General features: G+C 33.1%; 1 protein-coding gene across 2 annotated transcripts in view; it reads left to right on the top strand.

The window, feature by feature from the left end:
- Positions 1 to 21,474, top strand: part of Cc2d2a (Coiled-coil and C2 domain containing 2A) — a 147,505-nt gene that overhangs the window by 98,121 nt on the left and 27,910 nt on the right. For both annotated transcript variants that reach the window (XM_085812156.1, XM_085812157.1), the window contains exons 27-29: positions 2,524 to 2,719; positions 9,919 to 10,086; positions 17,628 to 17,828. In XM_085812156.1, coding sequence (XP_085668282.1) covers positions 2,524 to 2,719; positions 9,919 to 10,086; positions 17,628 to 17,828 — 565 coding nt within the window. The remainder of the gene's footprint in view (positions 1 to 2,523; positions 2,720 to 9,918; positions 10,087 to 17,627; positions 17,829 to 21,474) is intronic.

The raw sequence follows: 21,474 nt of genomic DNA, 5'->3' as shown, positions 1-21,474 counted from the left end.
AGTCAAAAGTCGTTAATCTGGACTCGTCGGGACTTCGTCGATTCCGGATTATAGATCATCAGTTTAAATCTGGTAAGATGGCATGCAGAAATTATAAAATTAAAAATATGAAACCGTAATTTATGAAATAAAGAACAAATATGATCTAAAGGGTATCAAAATTTACAAAAAGAAAAAGCTTAATATTTATTTGTTTACTTTATTAAACATTTCTTTCAATGTAAGTTGCTTCGTTTCATGTGATAATACTTTCTCTTTAATTCTATTAAACAGACATAATTTCTTGTTTAGTTACAAAGTTCTGCTGATCAAGTCCTATAATTGCTGTGTTGAGAATACCGAATAATTTGTCAATAGAAATTTTTTCGTTTTCAATAACCTCTGTGTCACTTTCTTCGCTATCGGAAGCGAATTATAATGACGAGAAACTTGATTTAAATCATATCAAAGACGGAGTACATCGAGATGAAATACTACATTTAGTAAGGAATTATAAGGCAAATAAAATAAAAACATCTGCCCTGAAAATAAACAGACAGATCAACTTCCAATTCATTGCGCACCGCATCGTTTCCCTCCCCCCGCAGAGCAGCGTGAAATTGATAAACATATTTCAGAATGATTAGATAATCAAAGGATATGCCTTTATCCATTTTTTGCAGCAATTCCACTTTCTGTTTAATGGACTTCGAAACACACTGTTGTTTTGTAGATCCTTTACATATTAGTAAATATATATCGGAAATTCTATTTGACATAATCGAAAGTTCAAGCTTACTTTTATAAAATTGCTCTAACAGTCTGCAAAAAATAATAAGCCTTATCAAATTCGACGATTAAGGAACTACGTAATCTGCAACATTAACTGAATTTGATAATTTTAGCTTAGCTTATACCGTCCATTATACATTAAACGAGCATGCGTAAACGTATTATGCGCATGCGCACATGCATATTCGCAACCATAAAGGTCTTACGCGCACGCTTAAACGCCTATGCGCATGCGTCAACGCGACACATGCGCAGAAAGTTTGTAGCTTTGAGGTCCGGATTATGAGGTCGAATTAACGACTTTTGACAGTACTATATTTTCTTTAATTTCCTTTTTTTTTTTTTTTTTTTTTTTTTTTTACTAAATTTATCAAAAGGAGAAAATCAAAAGAGAAAATTATGTGAGTAATTTAATTTCTGAAAGAAATGATTGCAGTAAGAACATACCAAATGACAAGTAACCATAGATAAACTACAGGTAACTATCACAACATTATTTCTTTAATAAAAACTTGCATTCGAATAAGAATACATATTAATATTACAATATCTAACAAGGTGCCTTCATTTCTACTTCCTGTAGCTTGAATCTCACCCATTTTTATTGCCGTCCCTGTTACTCCTTACACCTTGAATCATACATAAATAATTAGAGATAGTGAATGTGCATTTGGATTCAACGAAACATTATATTTAATACTTGTTTGTATTTGCTTCATTGGGATAGGTCGTTTCTTGTCTTAGGTGAGAATAAAGTTCAACAGTTAGGAGGTAAAGTTTTGGTGTGACCTTTGCAAGTAACCTGCTTGTTTTTTTTTTTTTTTTTTAAGTAAGATAGAAACAATCACTACATGGGCGAATTAATAAAATTTTCTTTTTAAACCAATGGAGGGCCCTCAGCCGGATTCTTTTTGGCCACTACTAAGGCCAGAAGTGGTGGTCACTTTATTATGGAGGTACCTAATAGGTGAGCCACCACTGTCTCCTATGAAGGGACAAACAGTTACAACCATGCCTTCTCCGTGAAACGAACCTGGGCCCTTTGGTATCACAGTAGGCTCCCCTAACCAGTAACCATCTAGGCGGCCATTTTAAAATATAAGGCAGCTCATTCTCTGAATGCATAGAGGAAGGGGAAAAATTATGCAAATATTTTTTAAATTTTCAGAACCTGATGCTAAAAAGGTAGGTTGGGGAAATATGTGAGGAAATATGGTAAATATGGCCTAGCAGTTTTAATGAGGAAGTATGAAAAATACACATTTTACTTAATTTCAGAAATAAACTGGTAGTTATATAATATTGAATGGTAGAATATTTCTAATGATGAAATAAATAGTGTTGTAAATAGTCAACTAAGAGTTAACAGGGATTATAATAGGGGTACAGATATTGTAAGCAATTTATTAACTACTCCAAAACTTGAAAAGGAAAGCATGGATATTGAAAAAATTCTAATTTAGCCTTAGCAAAAAGATTCTTTTTTATCTCGCTTCTTTTTACCTCTTTCAAAAAAGATAAAATTGCTTATTGTGTAAGTATAAAAATTTACTTGGATAATTAATTGAACTATGCTTTAATATAGAAAATTTCCTACTAAATGAAAATTATTTACTTTCGATTTGAGAGTGTTGTTTGTAAATACATTAAAGTGCTATCTGTAGGTTACTACATGATTCTGATAATTTATGTTTATTTTTATTTTATAATGCAAGTCATAACAAAAGTTAACTTTGCCTTAAAATATTTTAGGGCACCTAATGCTGACTATAGTCCAACTAGTTTAGAATCAGTTAAAGATATCATTTATATCAACCTTTTTGACGAAGTTGCAGTAGATCTCTTAGAGGATGATAAAGAGAGAAGTACAGTGGTGTATGAAAGACTGGAAAGACGGTGGCTTGGAAATTTAAAAATTCCATTTACAACTTTGTACTTGAATTCAAAGGTAATAAATATTCTTGTAAGTTTTTTTATTGTATTTAAAAGTTTGTAAATTGAAAAAAACAAACATTTTTAGATCATCAACAATGTTTAATTTGTATATGCTTAAATGATTATTATTGCTTAAATGATTATTATTACTTAATTGCATAAAATTCTAAATTCACAAACTGCATTACTATCTCACTAGAATGTGTATTTTTATATTACAGAAATGTTACAACTTAGTTTAGTTTAAATGATTATTGGCTAAGTTAAAACAACAAGAATCAGTGTAATGTTTGTAAATTTTGCAGAACTAATTTTGATGGTTTTACAAAATTTACAAACATTGTGCTGATTCTTGTTGTTTAAGTTCTCCAATAATCGTTATTCGGTATGCTATTTTAACCTAGATTATAGTTTAAACGCTTAAAATGCTTAAAGAATGGAAATTTCAGTTATTTCAGATCAGTGTTTCCTAACCCTTTTGACAAGTGGAACCTTTTTTAATGAAAATTTTTGTTGTGGGACCCGTGCTTTGCTTTAGTGATATGGTTTTAATGCAGCATTCTGTAAATGGATTATTTGCAATAAAAATGACAAGTATTTCAAATAATATTTATTTGATTCAAAAAGTAATTTCAAAGTAATCCAAAAGTTCTTAAAATAATACAGTCAAAAGTCGTTAATCCGGACTCGTCGGGACTTCGGCGATTCCGGATTATCGATTTTTCCGGATTATAGATCATCAGTTTAAATCTCATAAGATGGAATGCAGAAATTCTAAAATTAAAAATATGAAACCTTAATTTATGAAATAAAGAAGAATTATAATCTAAAGGGTATCAAAATATACAAAAAAAAAAAAAAAAAAAAAAAAAAAAAAAAAAAAAAAAAAAGCTTAATTTTTATTTGTTTACTTTATTAAACATTTCTTTCAATATAAGTTGTTTTAAGCTGCTTCGTTTTATGTGATAATACTTTCTCTTTAATTCTATAAACAGACACAATTTCTTGTTCAGTTACAAAGTTTCGCTGTTCAAGTCCCGTTAATTGTTGTGCCGAGAATACCGACTATCTTGTCAATCGAAATTTTTTCGTTTTCACTAACCTCTCTGTCACATTCTTCATGTCTTTATCCATTTTTTGCAGCAATTCCACTTTTTGTTTGATGGACATTGAAACATACTTTCGTTTTGTACGATCCTTTGGGAGCTCCAGAATTGGAAATTCTATTTGACATAATCGAAAGTTCAAGTTTACTTTTATAAAATTGCTCTTACAGTCTGCAAAAAACAATAAGCCGGATCCATTTCGAAGATTAAGGGACAATGCAATCATCAACATTAACTGAAATAGATAATTTTAGATTATACCGTCCGTTATACATAAAACGCGCACGCGAAAACGTATTCTGCACTTGCGCACACGCATATGCGCAGTGGTAAAAGGTCTTACGTGCACGTGTAAGCACCTATGCGCATGTGTCAACGAGGCGCATGCGCAGAAAGTTTTTAGCGTTGAGGTCCGGATTATAGATCATTCTGGATTATGGGTGTTCGAATTAACGACTTTTGACTGTATACTCAAACAGAACTTAAATTTAAATTTTAATGAGATGAATGCTATTGCTGTTTGTTATCTCAGATATCCTTAATATTAGGTTTTATGGATGACAGTTGAATTCTCATATCAGGTTCTGCATCATATCTGTTTCTGTATTTATTTTTCGTCGACACATAAGCTGAGAACACTGTTTCACACATGCATATAGCTACAAATAGTAAAAGTGCTAACATGGCCTCTTATGACCATTGAGGCAAGTCATCAATCAAATTGCACCAGAATTCCACTAATGACATTTATTTAAATTTTTCTTCCAACAATGAATAACGTGTCATTTCAATAAAAGTTTCATATACTTTGGATATTGGTAGTGATTTTTTTTTTTTTGGTTTTAAAACTATTCTCAGATTTCATCATTAGTTGACCGAAAATTGGGGCTCTATCATCACAGTGGAAATTTCTGTTGTGTCATCTTCATTTACTATTGTTTCTTCACTAATTCTATTAATTGGGAAATTTTAGCTTCTGTAGTATTCAAAATCTATGCCAAAATAAGGTTGTTATTTTGCCTAATTTTCAAATTCTACTTCCTTAAACCTATATTGCACCAAGGCCAAAAAGCAAATATCAAATATGCTTTCACTTTGCAGGTCCTACTACATCTCCAGAATTAAAAACTTTTTTCAACATAATTAAAAATTCAAATGAAATTTTGATAAGCTAGCTGTAATAATAACATCTTGCAAAAAATAATAAGCTGGATCAAATTAGAAAGTTAAAGTAGGGCACAGTTTGCTCCATTAACTGAAATTAAGTACTTTGGAATATAATTCCTTCTCTCTTTTCCATTGCTATGCCAAGCTCCCCCCCCCAAAAAAAAAATCCCACTCCGAACAAATAAGTCTTGAGACTTCATTTATTGTTTGGGTGAGATGAGCTTAGAAAATTTTACCCCCTCCCCCACATAACCAACAAAGAGGTGAAAGTGTGGTTGTGGCTAACATCAATCTCAATGTACTGTCATTAGACATGACGTGATTTCTTAGCCATCAGGTGTTTGGAAACAGTATACAGGAATCTCATCAATTTCTGTTGGTTCTGTTCTCTCCTTATCTCATCAGTTTCTGTTTGTGGATTTCTTTGACACTGTCTTTATTTTTAATGCGTTAATTTATTTTATGAAATTTCTAGCCTTCAAATTTATTTCTTTTGCATAAATTTTCATGAGCTGTATTTAGACTTCAACTTTGGTTTTGCTTATTTAAGTATTTAAGTCTGAACGAAAGAAAACCGTCTTTGCTAACTTGATTTTTTTTTTTTAAATAACCACCTATTCCATACCAACTCTAGTAGGAATTACCTCTTAAATGCAATTTGGATTGTTTCATTTCTTGTAACAATCAATGTTTCACAGTCACCATTCACTATGCTACTTCACTATCAGTTTTCTTTTGAAGTCTTGTCTCCAGTGTATATTTCATTTTTAAACTTTTTGCTCAGGAATTCGTTAAAAAAGGGAAGGTGTTTCATTGAGACTGTAAATGTTTTTGGGACGGAAATTTGCACATGAATTTTCAAGTTATCCAATCCATTCTATTATCAACTGAGGATTCACTGGTTTAGCTTTATGCAAATTGACTTAAATGACAATTTTTTAGCTATTCATTTGAAGCTTTCAAATTAATTTTCCCAATGAAATGGTAACTTCTGTAGGTTGTGACAAAAGAATCCAGGAATATTGTTGTGTGTGAAGGAAAATAAATTAACTTTATTAATTTCAGTGTTCTTACATTTTTATGATATTGCAGATTCAAAGTTGATTTTCTTTATCGTTTGCCATTGCATACTTATCCAATCTATTTTTTTCGCAGTTATAGAGCATTTATACACTTGTTTTATTTTTTCTGCAACATAAATTATTAAGATTTTTTGTATTTAAATTTATTTTTTGTATTTAATGTCAATTTTTTGTATTTAAATGTCAGTCAGACTATGAATCAAAGCACTGACTCAGATAACTATTTCCATCAGCATTGACAAAATCAGCCAAAGGAAACAAATAGCTATTCTGTGTTCATTGGTGCATAATCTATTCTCAGAATAAATTATAACATCCTAATTGCAATAAGAAGTATACAACATTAATGGTAAAATTGAAAAAACAGTTCCCATTAAATGAATTTTTTCTTACACAACATCTCCTTTTTGTGAAATCTGAAAAAAAGGTTAAAATACTTATGATATTGCATTACTTATTACCTTTCTCATATTGAAGTATGCTAGTTGCTTTAAATTTCTTAAAATTTGTATCTGTAACTACCTAAATTTCTTACTTTCTGTTAAAAAAATGTATCACAGAAAGAAGCATTTCCTTTATTCATATTTTTTTAATATCTGCTTAAATAGTTGAAATTCAAGAAAAAATTTTAATCAAGATTTTTTTTTCTGTTTTTTGGCAAGAGCATCCACTAAAGTAGGGAATTCATTAATAGAGGTTCAAATGTAAAAGTAATTTCAATCTTAAGTTTAATTATCTGTGTTTTTAATATCTTCTCTCCTCCCCCCCCCAATGAATTTTTGTCTTAATTTTATTTGCTATTCAGTTACATTATTAACTCTCGAACAAAATGCATTTATACTTTAATTATTTCTTAAACATGAATTTCCTTTAACAAAAAGTAACTTAATATCTTATATGAAATAAAACCCTCACTCACAAACTTTGTTTAACTGACACTGAAATGCTCTCGAACAAAATGTTAATTATTTCAAATTTACTTGAAAATATTTTTTTTAAAGTTTTCAAAAATAAGTATTTTATAATATAGAGAAATAATTGCTTGATTGAAATAAACAACTGAGCTTAAAATGAAAGTTATGAAATTTATTTTAATGTATTTGAAAGTACAGTCAAAAGTCGTTAATCCGGACACCCATAATCCGAAATGATATATAATCTGGCCGTCAAAGTTACAAACTTTTTGTGCAAATGCATTGACGCATGCGCGTAATACCTTTACACATGCGCATATGCGTGTACGCATGCACATAATACGTTTACCCATGCGCGTTTAATCTATAAAATGGACGGTATAAGCTAAGCTAAAATTATCTATTTCAGTTAATGTTGCAGGTTGCGTTGTTCCTTAATCTTCGAATTGGATCCAGTTTATTATTTTTTGCAGACTGTTAGAGCAATTTTATAAAAGTAAGTTGGAACTTTCGATTATGTCAAATAGAATTTCCGATGCTGGAGCAAAGGGAAAGCATGTTTTGATGGCCATCAAACAAAAAGTGGAATTGCTGCAAAAAATGGATAAAGGCTCCTTTGTTTCTCTAACCATTCCAAAATCTGTTTATCAATTTCATGCTGCTGTGCGTGTGTGTGTGTGGGGGGGGAAACGTCGTGGCGCGCAATGAACTGGAAGTTGATCTGTCAGCACTATCCTTATCTTCAGGGCAGATGTTTTTATTTTATTTGGCTTGTAATTCCTTACTAAATCTCGATGTACTCCATCTTTGATATGATTTAAATCAAATTACTCGTCATTATAAATATCACGAATACAAATCAAATAGTTTTCTGGTTGCAATTTTCTAATTTCGGCTATGCGTAATGTATGCTTTATGCATGCGCGCGTTGAAAGAAATGTTTAATAAAGTAAACAAATAAATATTAAGCTTTTTTTTTGTAAATTTTGATACCCTTTAGATCATAATTGCTCTTTATTTCATAAATTATGTTTTCATATTTTTAATTTTATAATTTCTGCATGCCATCTTTCCAGATTTAAACTGGTGATCTATAATCCGGAAAAATTGATAATCCGGAATCGCCGAAGTCCCGACAAGTCCGGATTAATGACTTTTGACTGTAGTATTATTGTGGAAAACTTTGTATTCAATAAAAATGAGCTATTTTTTCTTTTTAAGAAAACTAATCTGACTATATGTTATCAGGCAAATAATTCTGTATAATACAGTCAAAAGTCTTTAATCCGAACGTCCATAAACTGGACCTCAAAGCTACAAACTTTCTGCGCATGCATCAACGCATTATGCGTTGACGCATGCGCATATGCATTTATGCATGTGAATAATACGTGTGCACGTGCATGTTTAATGTATAATGGACGGCATAAGCTAGCTAAGATTATCTAATTATCTATTTCAGCTAATGTTGCAGATTGCGTTGTTCCTTAATTTTCTAATTGGATCCGGCTTATTATTTTTTGCAGACTGTTAGAGCAATTTTATAAAAGTAACCTTGAACTTTTGATCATGTCAAGAAGAATTTTCGATTCTGGAGCTGCCAAAGGATCTAAAAAGCGAAAGCATGCTTCGATGTCCATCAAACAAAATGTAGAATTGCTGCAAAAAATGGATAAAGACATATCCTTTGTTTCTCTAACCATTCCGAAACCTGTTTATCATTTTCATGCTGCTCAGCTGGGGGGGGGGAGCCGTCGCGGCACACAATGAACTGGAAGTAGATCTGTCAGCACTATCCTTATCTTCAGGGCAGATGTTTTTATTTTATTTGGCTTATAATTCCTTACTAAATGTAGTATTTCATCTCGATGTACTCCGTCTTTGATATGGTTTAAATTAAATTCCTCGTCATTATAAATATCACGAATACACATCAAATAGTTTTCTGGTAGCAATTTTCTAATTTCGACTGTGTGTAATGTATGCTTTATGCATGCGTGCGTTGAAAGAAATGTTTAATAAAGTAAACAAATAAATATTAAGCTTTTTTTTTTGATACACTTTAGATCATAATTGCCCTTTATTTCATAAATTGCGGTTTCATATTTTTAATTTTATAATTTCTGCATGCTATCTTACCAGATTTAAATTGATGATCTATAATCCGGAAAAACCAATAATCCAGAATCGCCAAAGTCTTGACGAGTCCGGATTAAAGACTTTTGACTGTATATTTTTTTTAACAATGGCGGGCCCTCACCCGAATTTGGCTTGACCACTACTAAGACCAGAAGTGGTGGTCATTTTATTATGGAGGCACCTAATAGGTGGGCCACCTTTGCCTCCTATGAAAGGATGGACAGGTACGACCATGCCTTCTCAGGGATTTGAACCCTGGCCCTTTGTGTTGTAGTCAGCTCCCCTAACCACTATAACAGGGGTTCTCAGCCGGTGGTATGCTTACCTCTGGTGATACACAAGAGAAAAATAGGTGGTATGCAAAGAAGCAAAATATTTTTAATTATTAAATTCAAAAATTAAAACCCCAACATCCTTATTGAGATTTTTCTCTATACTCATAAATTTATGGGATTTGGTCTTTGTTCAAGAGTGGTGATGGTAGTAGTACTTTGTAGTGGTGGTACTAAACATTTTCAGTTTTTGTTTAGATGTGTTCGTCAAAAAGTTGAGAAATGCTGCATTATACCATCTGGCTAGCCAGTTTTGTATTATTAAGTTAATTATTTATCTGGTAGTACTTATGTAGTAAGGTAAGTACTTATGTCATCTCTGCTATTAGGTTTATTTTAAATATATTTTTTATGTTTAGATGAAAGTTGATGCTGCTTTCACCAGGAATTTTCTCACTGTTTTCATATGAAGTGATAATTGATTGATTAATTATATGTGAGTTTCAATTCATAACTTTTGTTTCTTTTATAGATTGAAGGTATGTTTAGAATTAATGTCCCTCCAGTTCTCCTAAGCTATCAGAATGAACCCAGGCCTTGGCTGTCAGGCATGCCAGGTGTTTCATCAAATCAAACATATCTTTCATTTTTTATGACTATTGAACCTTGTCTACAGTTACCTGATGTTTTCAGGGATCAGGTAATATAAAAAATGTGCATTTAAAATTTCTCCTAAATTTGATGTTAAAAATGTGATGTTAATATAGTAAGTGTTTTCAGTGTTATCATTGACACTGCTTTGGGGGGGGAGTTAATTTATACGAGGGCTATCCAGAAAGTAGATTACGTTTTGGAATAAAAAAATAAACAAAGTATAGGAAACAAATTTTATTATATACAGATGAAAGCCACACTCAAATACTACTTTTCTACATAGTCACCATACAAATTAAGGCATTTATCGTAGCGATGTACGAGCTTGGAAATTCCTTCATCGAAAAATTCGGCCGCCTGCGCCTTCAACCACTTCGTTACCTCTTCTTGCAGCTGTGCGTCGTCATCAAAACGCTGCATAGCCAGCCACTTCTTCATTGCTGGGAATAGGTGGAAGTCGCTCGGTGCCAGGTCGGGACTGTACGGCGGATGAGGAAACAACTCCCACTTAAAAGATTCAAGAACTTTACGAGTGACATTTGCCGTGTGGGGCCGGGCGTTGTCGTGAATCAACAAGATCTTAGAGCTCAACATTCCTCTGCGCTTGTTTTGAATTGCTCTTCTGAATTTTTGGAGAGTTTGGCAATACCTTTGAGAGTTTATTGTAGTGCCTCTTTCCAGGAAGTCCACCAAAATTACACCTTTTCTGTCCCAAAAAACAGTCGCCATCATCTTCCTTGCCGACATTGTTTGCATGCATTTCTTGGGTTTTTGGGGAGAACTTGTGTGCCCCCACTGCATTGATTGCAATTTCGTTTCACAGTTCACATGTTTCACCCATGTTTCGTCACCAGTAACGATGCGATCGAGTAAAGAGTCACCATCCTTATGGTAAGCGTCCAAAAAGTTCAACGCTGCAGCCATTCGCTAATTTTTGTGGTCTTCTGTCAAGATTTTTGGAATCCATCTTGCACAAAACTTGTGGTAACCAAGCTTTTCGCTGATGATTTCGTGCAACAAACTTCGCGAAATTTGTGGAAAACTCAAAGAAAGTTCCGTTATTGTGAAATTTCGATTTTCACGGACTTTAGCATCGACTTTTTCGAGAAGTTCGGCGGTCACTATGCTGGGTCTCCCACTTCGATCTTCGTCGTGAACATTGGTTCGGCCATTTTGAAATCTTATGACCCACTGACGCACTCCACCTTCAGTGATAATGTTGTCCCCATACACTTCACGAAGCTGCCGATAGATTTCTATCGGTTTACAGTTTTTTGCAGTCAGAAACCTTATTACTGAGCGCAGCTCGCGGGATTTTCAATTAACGCAGACATTTCAAACCGTCACAGTATCTGAACGGAGCACAGCACGAACCTCTCACTAGCACGGCTAGATGCAGACTGAGCTGCGCAACGCTCTGACCCCAAGATGGCCGCGCTAGCCCCGCCCCTAGCGGACACAGACGGAAACGTAATCTACTTCCTGGATGGCCCTCGTATACTATTTCAGCTATGTTATTATTTGAAAACTTAAGTTTTTTTAACAGAATAGATAAACAATTATAAGCTTAAATTTAAATAAGCAATATATATATATATATATATATGTATAATTAAGGTGGGGAACAATTAAAATACAATCTTATGTGACACTGGTTGTCAGTTTTGCATTTAGTTAAATGCAGTGGAAGCTTGAGATACAAGTTTAATTCGTTCCAGCATTGAGTTCGTATAGCGAATTTCTTGTATCTATAGAAACAAACTTCCCCATTGAAAATAATGGAAATTCAGTTAATTCTTTCCTCACCTCTAAAAATATCAATATAAAAATCAAGTTTCCTAATAAATAACACTGGTAAATAATATAACAGTAGTTTATCTTTATGATAGCTTCTGACACTGACCTTTTAACTGCTTCTCATTAATCCACACCAACAACAGCTTCTCAACATCTAGGAGTTTAGGATGGTGCTTGGAAGTAATTTTAATCCCTCCGGCTACATCAAGTTTCTTAATTTCTTCCTGCTTCTTTAGAATGGTGCGGGTCATTGATGTCAAAAGGGAGTAAGTCTTCGTCAATTCTGTCACTCTTATACCATGTTTATGTTTATCTGTGATATCTTTCTTAATTTCAATGGCCATGGCTTCCTTATTTTTCTTTGCAGCACCATCTGAGGCAACCTTCTGAGCACCTTCTTGAGAGATGCCGTGAAATAAATATTTTCACGTTAAATATAATAAACAATTAACTCACAAGTGCACAAACACGTAGATCAAAGAACACCGAGTGATCTGATAAGGGGTTACCCGAGTCCAGCCCTATTGAGAAATGGCACTAGCATAACAACAGCCTGGCTCGTTGCTAGAGTCAGTGCTCGTATTTAGAGACAAATGTTTCACTCATACTTTCCTCATATCTTGAATTTCTCGTATATAGAGGTGCCCATATCTCGAGGTTCCACTGTATTAGGACTAGACATGAATGACATGTTTGTTGTCTCTTTGTGACAAAGAAAGAACATATTATGATGTAAATGTGAAAAACTGCTTCTTGAAATGCACTGTACATTCACAGTTGAATCTAAAGCCATTTTTTAACTGAATTTCGCATATTTTTAAAGCTGACAATTATTTCTTACAAGTTCTTATAGAATTCCAAATAATATAGCAAAGGATATTTTAAGATGTATGCTTTTTGAAGTGTACTAATTTAAATTTTTAATCATTATTATCTTTCTTTCTTGTACAGTTCTTTAATAAAAAATTTTTATTTTTCACATCGTTAATTGTTTTTTCCTCTGGTTTTTATGAGTTTATTTGTATTTTTAAAGTGTAAAATATTTGTAATTCATTCTCATAGACATCATTAACGCAACTGTTTGAAAGAAGAAAATTAATATGGTCTGCATCAAATACTGAGAGACAAAAAATTAGCGTAGTTTAATTTATAGGTTTGTGGTTAAAATACATTAAATTTGTTTCATCTCAATATTTCAAAAATTCAGCTTTAATTTAAAAATTTTCTTACATTTCTTGCATATTATTTTGATTTCTTTTGAATCATGTTAACCCTTACTAGGACGACGCGGCATGCGACGAAGTGAAAAGTTCCTTCGTTGAAACTGAATTCGTTGCTACTCATACGCCACTTTATATTCCACAATTATTTTTGTATGTCTGAACATTGCTAAGAGATAGTGCGACTAGTCCTAGTTTCTTCACAGTTTTTGCCGTGAGATTTCCTACCTTGAATATCTGCGTGAAATCTGTTAGAATATGTGTAGAAATTTAAAAAAACCATTCCAGATATTTTTGATATTCATAACCAGTTTTTTTTTTGATAAAGTAAGCAAAAAAATTTTTTTTGTTGATTGAATAAATGATTTTGGTTTTGTGATAAATGTGGTTTATATGCTTTGATGTCCAAGGCAGGTTGTAAAGCTGTTTTAACGGCAAGGTTGGAAAACCATTTTCTAAAGCATTTTTATGTAGTTTTAATAATTATTTTAAGTAGATATTTATATTAAACATATCAAAACAATAGAGTTAATAAATATAGTATATAGTATCGCACTGTTTTTTTTTTCTTCTTTTTTGTTCTTTTTTAAATCTAAAACTTGAATGCTTTACAGGGAAAACTGGTGATCGGTTGATGGGATATCACATATTTGACCACCCATGGGTCCATCAAAAACTGCTTTCTGTGAAGAATATTTTGCATTTTCAAATTTAGGAAAGAACATATATTAATTTTCAGCAATAAAAAATGCTTTTGGGTCAGAAATTTGAAAAAATATCCAACCAAGAAGGGGAAAGTTTGCTATTTCAAACACTTGCCTTTTTCCATTTATGCAGGGCCCACCAGCGGCCGAGCGGTAAAGACGCTGAACACTGGTAGTTCGGTCTGAGGTTCGGATCTCGCGAACAGGCTGGCCGCAAGGGCGTTTTCGTGGTTTTCCCCATGTGTAACGTGTATACGAGCCAGTTTCCATTAGAAAGTCCTCCACGAAAGGCATCCCTCCCTTTAGGCAGATAGCCCTCGTGTGCTTTGCCGTAACTGAATAATCCAATCCAAAAAATCCATTTATGCAGGAATAGCAAATCTTATCTGAAATTTTCCCTTTCAAGTTGTTTTCGATTTGAGTTAACAAGACTGATATAGGAGAGCAACACTCTTTTCAGTGGAAGATCACACATCATTAATGAAGAGTCTTATCAAGTTGTAGATCTGATTTATTATATTACATTAAATATGACAATGTCTCATTGACAAAGGTGAAATGAACAGATGCATCTTACTAAGCATACCTAATAAATGCATAGAAAATAGGAATGCTCCATTTGTCTGCTGAAATTGCTTCCTTTAAGATTTTATTTAAATTATGAATACTAACATTTCTAATAATTAATAATTTATTTTTCTTACATTTTGTTTTATTAAATGTGCACTGATAATTTTCATAAATTTTAAATATTATATTCTCTAACAGAAAATGTTTGCACAAAAATTAGCCAAAAGACACCATTAAGTGAAAAGCCAGAAACTCCAGTTTTCGTTGGCACTGTGTTTATTATGGCTTTAGTATATGCTATTTACGTTTAAATCATCTATGCAATGGCATGATAAAGGGGAGCCACTTCTGCCACATTTTACAGTTGTAGTCTGTTTGTGTGTATGCATATTACAGTTGTAGTCTGTCTGTCTCTCTCTTTCTGTATATATATATTGAAAATAAAGCCCTTTCTTTTGGCATCAAAGCTGAGTTGTTTCCAATACTTTAGAAAAGAGAAGGCAGCATTGTCAGAAATCAGGATAAAATTTTCTTTGATTAAATTATTATTGAATAGCTGTTGAAGGCTCTAAGCAAGGAGTGCCTTCATGGCAACATTTGTAAGGTTAGAAGGAGGGATATCTTCACGAGAACTTAAAGGATATTGGTATTTTAGTTTGCTACATTATTTTACACTCATGTCCATAAGTTAAGGATAATGCAAAATCAGACAAAGGAAGAGTTAGAAGCAAAACAAATTTGATTTATTTGTAAAGCTTATTTATTAAACAAAAGGTAAAGAGCAAAAAAAGATGCTATATGTTTGATATTATTAAAAACATTAGCGAATTTTTCTCCCTGGAGCAAATTACAAAAAAAAAAAAAAAAAAAAAAAAAAAAAAAAACCCTATGTATAAAAAAACCAAAATTACATGGTTGGTATGATTTTTAATACATTGTATGTCTCCCAGACGATGCAATACAGTCTGTACAACGCCTAGGCATGCTGAGTATCAAATTATCGATCTGATCTTGGGGGATATTACACCACTCAAAAAGCAATGCTCTCCGAAGTTCTGGTAGACGGGCCGAAGTTCTCCGAAGTTCCGGTAGGAGGAGGTTGACGGGCTGCAACTCGTCGGCCAAGCATGTCCTACACGTGATCTACTGGATTCAAGTCCGGTGAGAATGCTGGCCAGTCCATACGGGTGATATCCTCCGATTGAAGGCATTCGCGTACGATGAAGATGGGCGTTGTCATCCATAAACACAAATTGTGCGCCCATGGCACCCCGAAACAAATGTACATGTTGTTCCAGAATGACGTCTTGATAGATTTGGCTGGTCATGGTTCCAATTTAAACATGCAGGTCAGTTCTAGAACCCAGAATAATTCCTCCCCAAATGAGCACTCCTGCACCACCGTAACGGTGCCGTTCAATAATGTTTTCTTGGTGGTAACGGGTACCTGGAGCTCTCCATATGAAAGTCCGGCGTGAATTAGACTGCAAGCTAAACCACGACTCATCGGAAAACATCTCACAAGCCCACTGTTGCGGTGTCCACGATGCATGCTCTCTACTCCAGGCAAACCGCAGGGGACAGGGAGTTGTAGTAAGTGGAACGCATCTGACAGGTCTACGAGACCAATTTGCCCTAAGCGTCTGTACACGGTCTGTCTTGAAATTGTCGTACCAGTGGCTGAAGAGAGCTGACGAGAGAGATCTGAGGCTGTGCTCCGCCTGTTTCTCTTGGCAGTAACTGCCAAATACCGGTCCTCATTCGGCGTTGTAACTCTGGGGCGACCTGTGCCGTAATGCCTACTCACATTACCATCATCTTGGAATCGTTGCCCAAACCTAGAGATGACACTCTGGCCAATTCCAAGTTCGTCTGATACTTCCAGTTGGGTACGCCCACATTCCAGACAGCCGATAATTCTACCAAGTAAAAAATCATCCAAATGCGTCCTTTGTGTCATAACTATTTGGTTATTGCACTGAAATGCTTATAAAGCGCCTGCGAACGATTTTAGTTCTTTGCCTGTATTTTTTATATAACCCTCTCTTACACTCTCATCATTGTGATGTACCATCGGTGTCATCTGGTTACTTCCTGAAATTTGCATATGATTCTTGAAGATGTGTGTAGTGATTTTACAGGTGATATATTTATTCTAGAGTTCGATTTCCGTGTGACTCTTGAATTATCCTTAATTTATGGACATGAGTGTAATATGCAATCAATTAATATGAAATCAAATTTATTGAGGTGTGCCTATAGTCTTAGAAATTGAAGAATTTGTTAATTATTCAATATACCTAAATTATGTCATCTTATAAGTAAAGTAACATATTAAAGCAAGTTTCAAAATAATAGGAAAATATCCACTTTTTAAGATACCTCTATCATTATTACTTCCAAGCTGTTTCTATCTTAATTTAAAATTTTCGGTTTCCTGGTAGGAGATGTTGGGTTTTATTCTAAAGAAGGAATTAGATTTTATTGGACATCTTATTTCAAACTAAAAATTTGTACATTTACATTAATTTTTAAAGTTTCAGAAAGTAAGATAATCTGATGGTGCAAAATTTTTGAGAATATAGTTAATGTGTTAAAATTTTTAATTTTACTTGTTTTAATTTTTGCAGTATTTCTAGTGTGTTTTGTTATGTGAAAAAAAAATAGACTCCTTTGTTGATACATACTATGTTTCATGTGTAGTTTGCTTAAGCTGCGACAGTTATTTACTATCCTGCTGTTACATGTCCCCTCCAAGAGGAGGTTAATAATAGATAACTCCATATTCCAGTATAACAATTAATTCCTGAAATAGCTTTATCTTTAGGTGAAGGCTTCCTTTTAGTATTGCTTAACCCCTTACTGTTTCTTGTTTCCTTACTGTCATGTAGTTTCATGGCTCATGCTAATTTATTGAGAGTTTTTTCTTTGAGACTCTTGTAGAGAAGTGAGAAATACATATTTCATTGTTTCAAATTCATACCTATTAATTTGTGTGGTACTTACTCACTTTCACTTTTAGAATTTTTTCTACAATTTTTACATGCCAGTGGACCATTAAATAGGCTGAATAGATTTGCTCAAACTGATCATCTATCTTCAAGCTGTGTTTTCCGTACCACTGCATGTAAGGGAGAAAAATGTATTATGTGTGGGATGATCCATTTTATCAACAAAGACTAAAAAATTTTTTTCTTCACAGGGAATTAATGTTAAGATTTTAAGTTTAGTTTAATATATGAAAAAAAGATGCATTATATCTTTTATAAAATACAAATCTTGCTAATTTCATGTAGTATGACAGTGGAGAACCAGAAAAAGTGTTATCTGAAGTAGAAAAATGGCGTCAAACTGTTATTCCTCGGTATCCCGATCGAATGATAAAACTTATGTCTGTGGATTTGAGTGGAAAATGGATATTCATTACTCGATTTCTGCGTCCACTCGCTCCTCCCGAAGAACTGGTAACTGGCAATAAGGACTCAATTGAAACAATGGTAAGTCTTTTATAATTTTTTTTTTATTTAAACGTAGTTTAAGCAAATTAAGAATGATGAAATTTTTCCTTTTACATTTTTAGTTATTTCCTTATTGCACTTTACATTTTGCTTAGCTTTGTAAAAGTAATTTCTTAAGTTGCAATAAATGTTTATGTTTTTCATTGCAACAGAGAATATAGAATTTAAAAAAATTATTGTCAATGCAGATTTGTATGTTTTAAAAAATAATTAAATTACCTATAAATTCATCCCCCTTGAATGTAAAAATATGTTTCAAAATATCAGCCTATGTTTTAATTTTCAAAATACTCATTTTCATGAAAAGTACAGCAGTCATACACTTTTTTTTTTAATATAATCTCATTTTAAAATGCAGAAAGTATTGACCACTACTCCTTTCCTTTCATATTAACATTACTTACAATTCCTATAAATCAATCAATATGTCAACTTGTTCAATATTTTGCAAGTTTAGCATAAAAATTGTTTGTAAAAATTTTTTTCCATGCTGTACATTTTACTTGGTGTAATGGTTTATGCTTTCCTTTATTGTTGTTTTGCATTTATTATAATTATAATTTAAAATTATATCTAAGTATAGAAAATATTTAAATGATAGTGAAATGAGTTTTAACTTAGACATCTATTGGAGGGATACAAAAATGGTAGTTAAAAAGAAGAAAATTTTGTTGTTGAGAGCGATAAAGGCTTAAATTACAATGAGATGGAATTGAACCATAATATTCTGAAATAATGTTACCCAATGATGGATGACTTTACTAATGATGAAATGAAGATAATTTCTGTAAATAATAAAAAGTACCATTATGTAAATCTTATGTCAGGGACATTTCTGAAGAAATTGAAACATTTTTATGAATAGTTGAAAGGAATGTGGTTAATGAAACGTAACACTATTCTAGTCTACGCTATTGAACATTTACCTGAAATGCAGGTAAAATTTGAAAATCGTAATGCTCAGTTATGTAAACAACAGCAGTGTTAGTAATTTAGTCTATAAAGATAAGGAAAAACACTAATTGACATTCCAAATGTTAGCTAGGTTCAATATGCATCTCACTTTACCTGAGCATGTGCTACTTGTGAAATTGTTTTATTGTTATCAATCAAACACAGCTGCTACTGGTGATGAGTTCAGAAGTCATAACAACTTATGTAAAGGCCCTATATCAATTAATGCATTGAAATGCATTCCTCCAGAAGAAGAATCAAGATTCTTAGCTGTTCATTTTGGTAGAGAGCAGTAACCAGATTCAGACCAGACAGTTACTAATGCCAGAACTGCAAATTTGGATGGCATCCATGGGACCGTTGCTGGTAGCAGCAGCGCCCGGGAAACGGCATGAGAATTGAATTTGAATCTTTCTTTGGTATGGGAAATGTTGTGGAAAGTTCTGCACTCCTACCCAAACAAAATAAGCTATGTGCAGGAATTAAAACACAATGATTATGAGAAATGGGTGGCATTTGCTCTGACATTTCTTCCCAGGATGAAGGTTGATGATGCTTAGCCTTGGGAAAATTTTATGGGAAGGTGAGCCATTTTCATCTAAATGGGATTATTAACATTCACATTTCTTGATTTAGGGCATCAATTCCATGCAGTTCAGAAAGTCCCTTTGCATTCACAAAATGTCATTGTTCGATGTTGCTCTCAGCAGATTTCATAAGCTGACCATTCTGTTTTTAGAACTTTATTGTACCTGTACCATTACTACTCAAAGATATCGTGATATGCTGACAAGTTTTGTCATTCCACAACTTCAGCAGAGGCAGTTGCTGCATCAGTTAATTTTTATGCAAGATGGAGAATCACTTCACATTGATCTATCAATACAGTGGCTGTTGTGGCATCACTTTGGAGTTTCAACCTTGATGACCTTAAAGGACAGCATGATATGGGCTGTACTGAGCACTCCTGATAACATGTTATGTTCAGCCATCGCGAATGTTATGTACAGAATGTAATGAAGAAGAAGAGTGGTCACATTGAAAGACGTCTATATCCATGCCAAAGAAGTGCTTTTATTGAATAAAGTGCTATAGTACACTGAAATATCATCGCTGTAACCTTCTGGGGCAGTTCATTTGCTGTATTAAAGCGGTGTTGCCATGAAATTTCTTCTTTGCTATTGATTTGTTTAGTTCTCAGCTATGTAAACTAGAACAAGCACTACATTTATCCTATTGGCAACTTTTATCATTATTTTTTTCAAGGATTCTTTTTTCCTATGTCATCATTAGTTCCTGTACTAAATTTGGTGGCATTCCAGGTGATAGATCGAGCTACATTGATCTCTGAGTAGTGTCAGTTTAAAAACAAACACCCTGTAGTTTAATACTTTATCGAGTCTTTAATAAGTATAATTTTGTGGCCATTTTCCGAACATGGAAAAAGCAATAACTCCATAACTATAATTTCAACAAAGAATGTTAGAAAATTTATTATTAATAAATTTTATGGCCATCAACAATATACTGTGGCTTGTAAAACTTAAGAAGAAATAGTACGATTTTCATCTACAGTATTAATTTGGAGTAACTTGAATTTGGGAGGATCATACATGAGGTACTTCAGGTGATATTGAAGTGTTGAGGAAAATAAAACATTAAAAATAACAGATTCAAAATACGCAAATAAATTTTACTCAAAACTAGTTATATTGTGTTCGTTATAGTGATACTGGTATTTGCTGTCAGAAATTAAACAATGAGATTACCTTAAAAATACAGCGCATATTTTGCATTGCATATACATGATTTAAATAGTATTATGGAAACTCATTGCAATAACTTTGTCTGTTCACCTGTCAACTCTTTTTTTTCCATTGTCGAAAAGTTATTAATTGTTGTGGGTATGTCATGAATGTGTTCCCGAAATATTTCAGATGTCTTCAGTTACATTCAGATGATGTATGAATTTGAGGGAGAAGAGAGCAGGCCAAACCATTTGAGCAATATTATGACTTTCTAATTGCATTTCAACGACTGCAATACAATGGGATGTCATACTATCAAATCTAAAGATTAAAAGGAGGCCAATGCACATGAGAAATAATGGCATTTACATGTTATACTGTACTAGAATCCATTATCTGAAGCTTTGTATGTGCATTTAGCATAATTCCTTCTCTGGGGAGAACATTTGAATTACTAAATTAGTCTATTTCAGTAACATCTGCAGGAAGAATATCGTGTACCAGTTTCTTGCCTGTTTAGCTGATTTATAGATTTACTACTGAGACTAAATCTCTTCTGATTTGTAAACAGCACCTTACAACATTTCAGTATTGTTTTGTCTTTGTGTTCATTGAAATATTGCAATAGATGACACCTAGAAACTAATGTTAAAAAATTTAATTAGACTTAAATTTTCAATAAGACGTATTGGCTACCAGGATCATACTGATCGTTTGAAAATTTATTCATAAGTACTTCTGCTTTTATTGTTGTGACTAAAATTTTAATATTCACCAGCTTCCTAAGAAAAGTGCTTTAAAATTTCCAAGCTTTTGAAGTGTAAGATTTGTGTAAGGCATCAGCCTCAGTTTTAAAGATTATGCTTTCAGATATAATGTTGAGGTTGTAATGCTTAAAAATATCATTCCTTTAGTTTTGCATG

Source organism: Stegodyphus dumicola, chromosome 2 (assembly GCF_044657685.1).
Source record: "Stegodyphus dumicola isolate Sdum_Otavi_A_Nest chromosome 2, ASM4465768v1".
Classification (NCBI taxonomy): Eukaryota; Metazoa; Arthropoda; class Arachnida; order Araneae; family Eresidae; genus Stegodyphus; species Stegodyphus dumicola.
The sequence above is the reverse complement of the archived record's forward strand: the minus strand, read 5'-3'. Positions and strand labels throughout refer to the sequence as shown.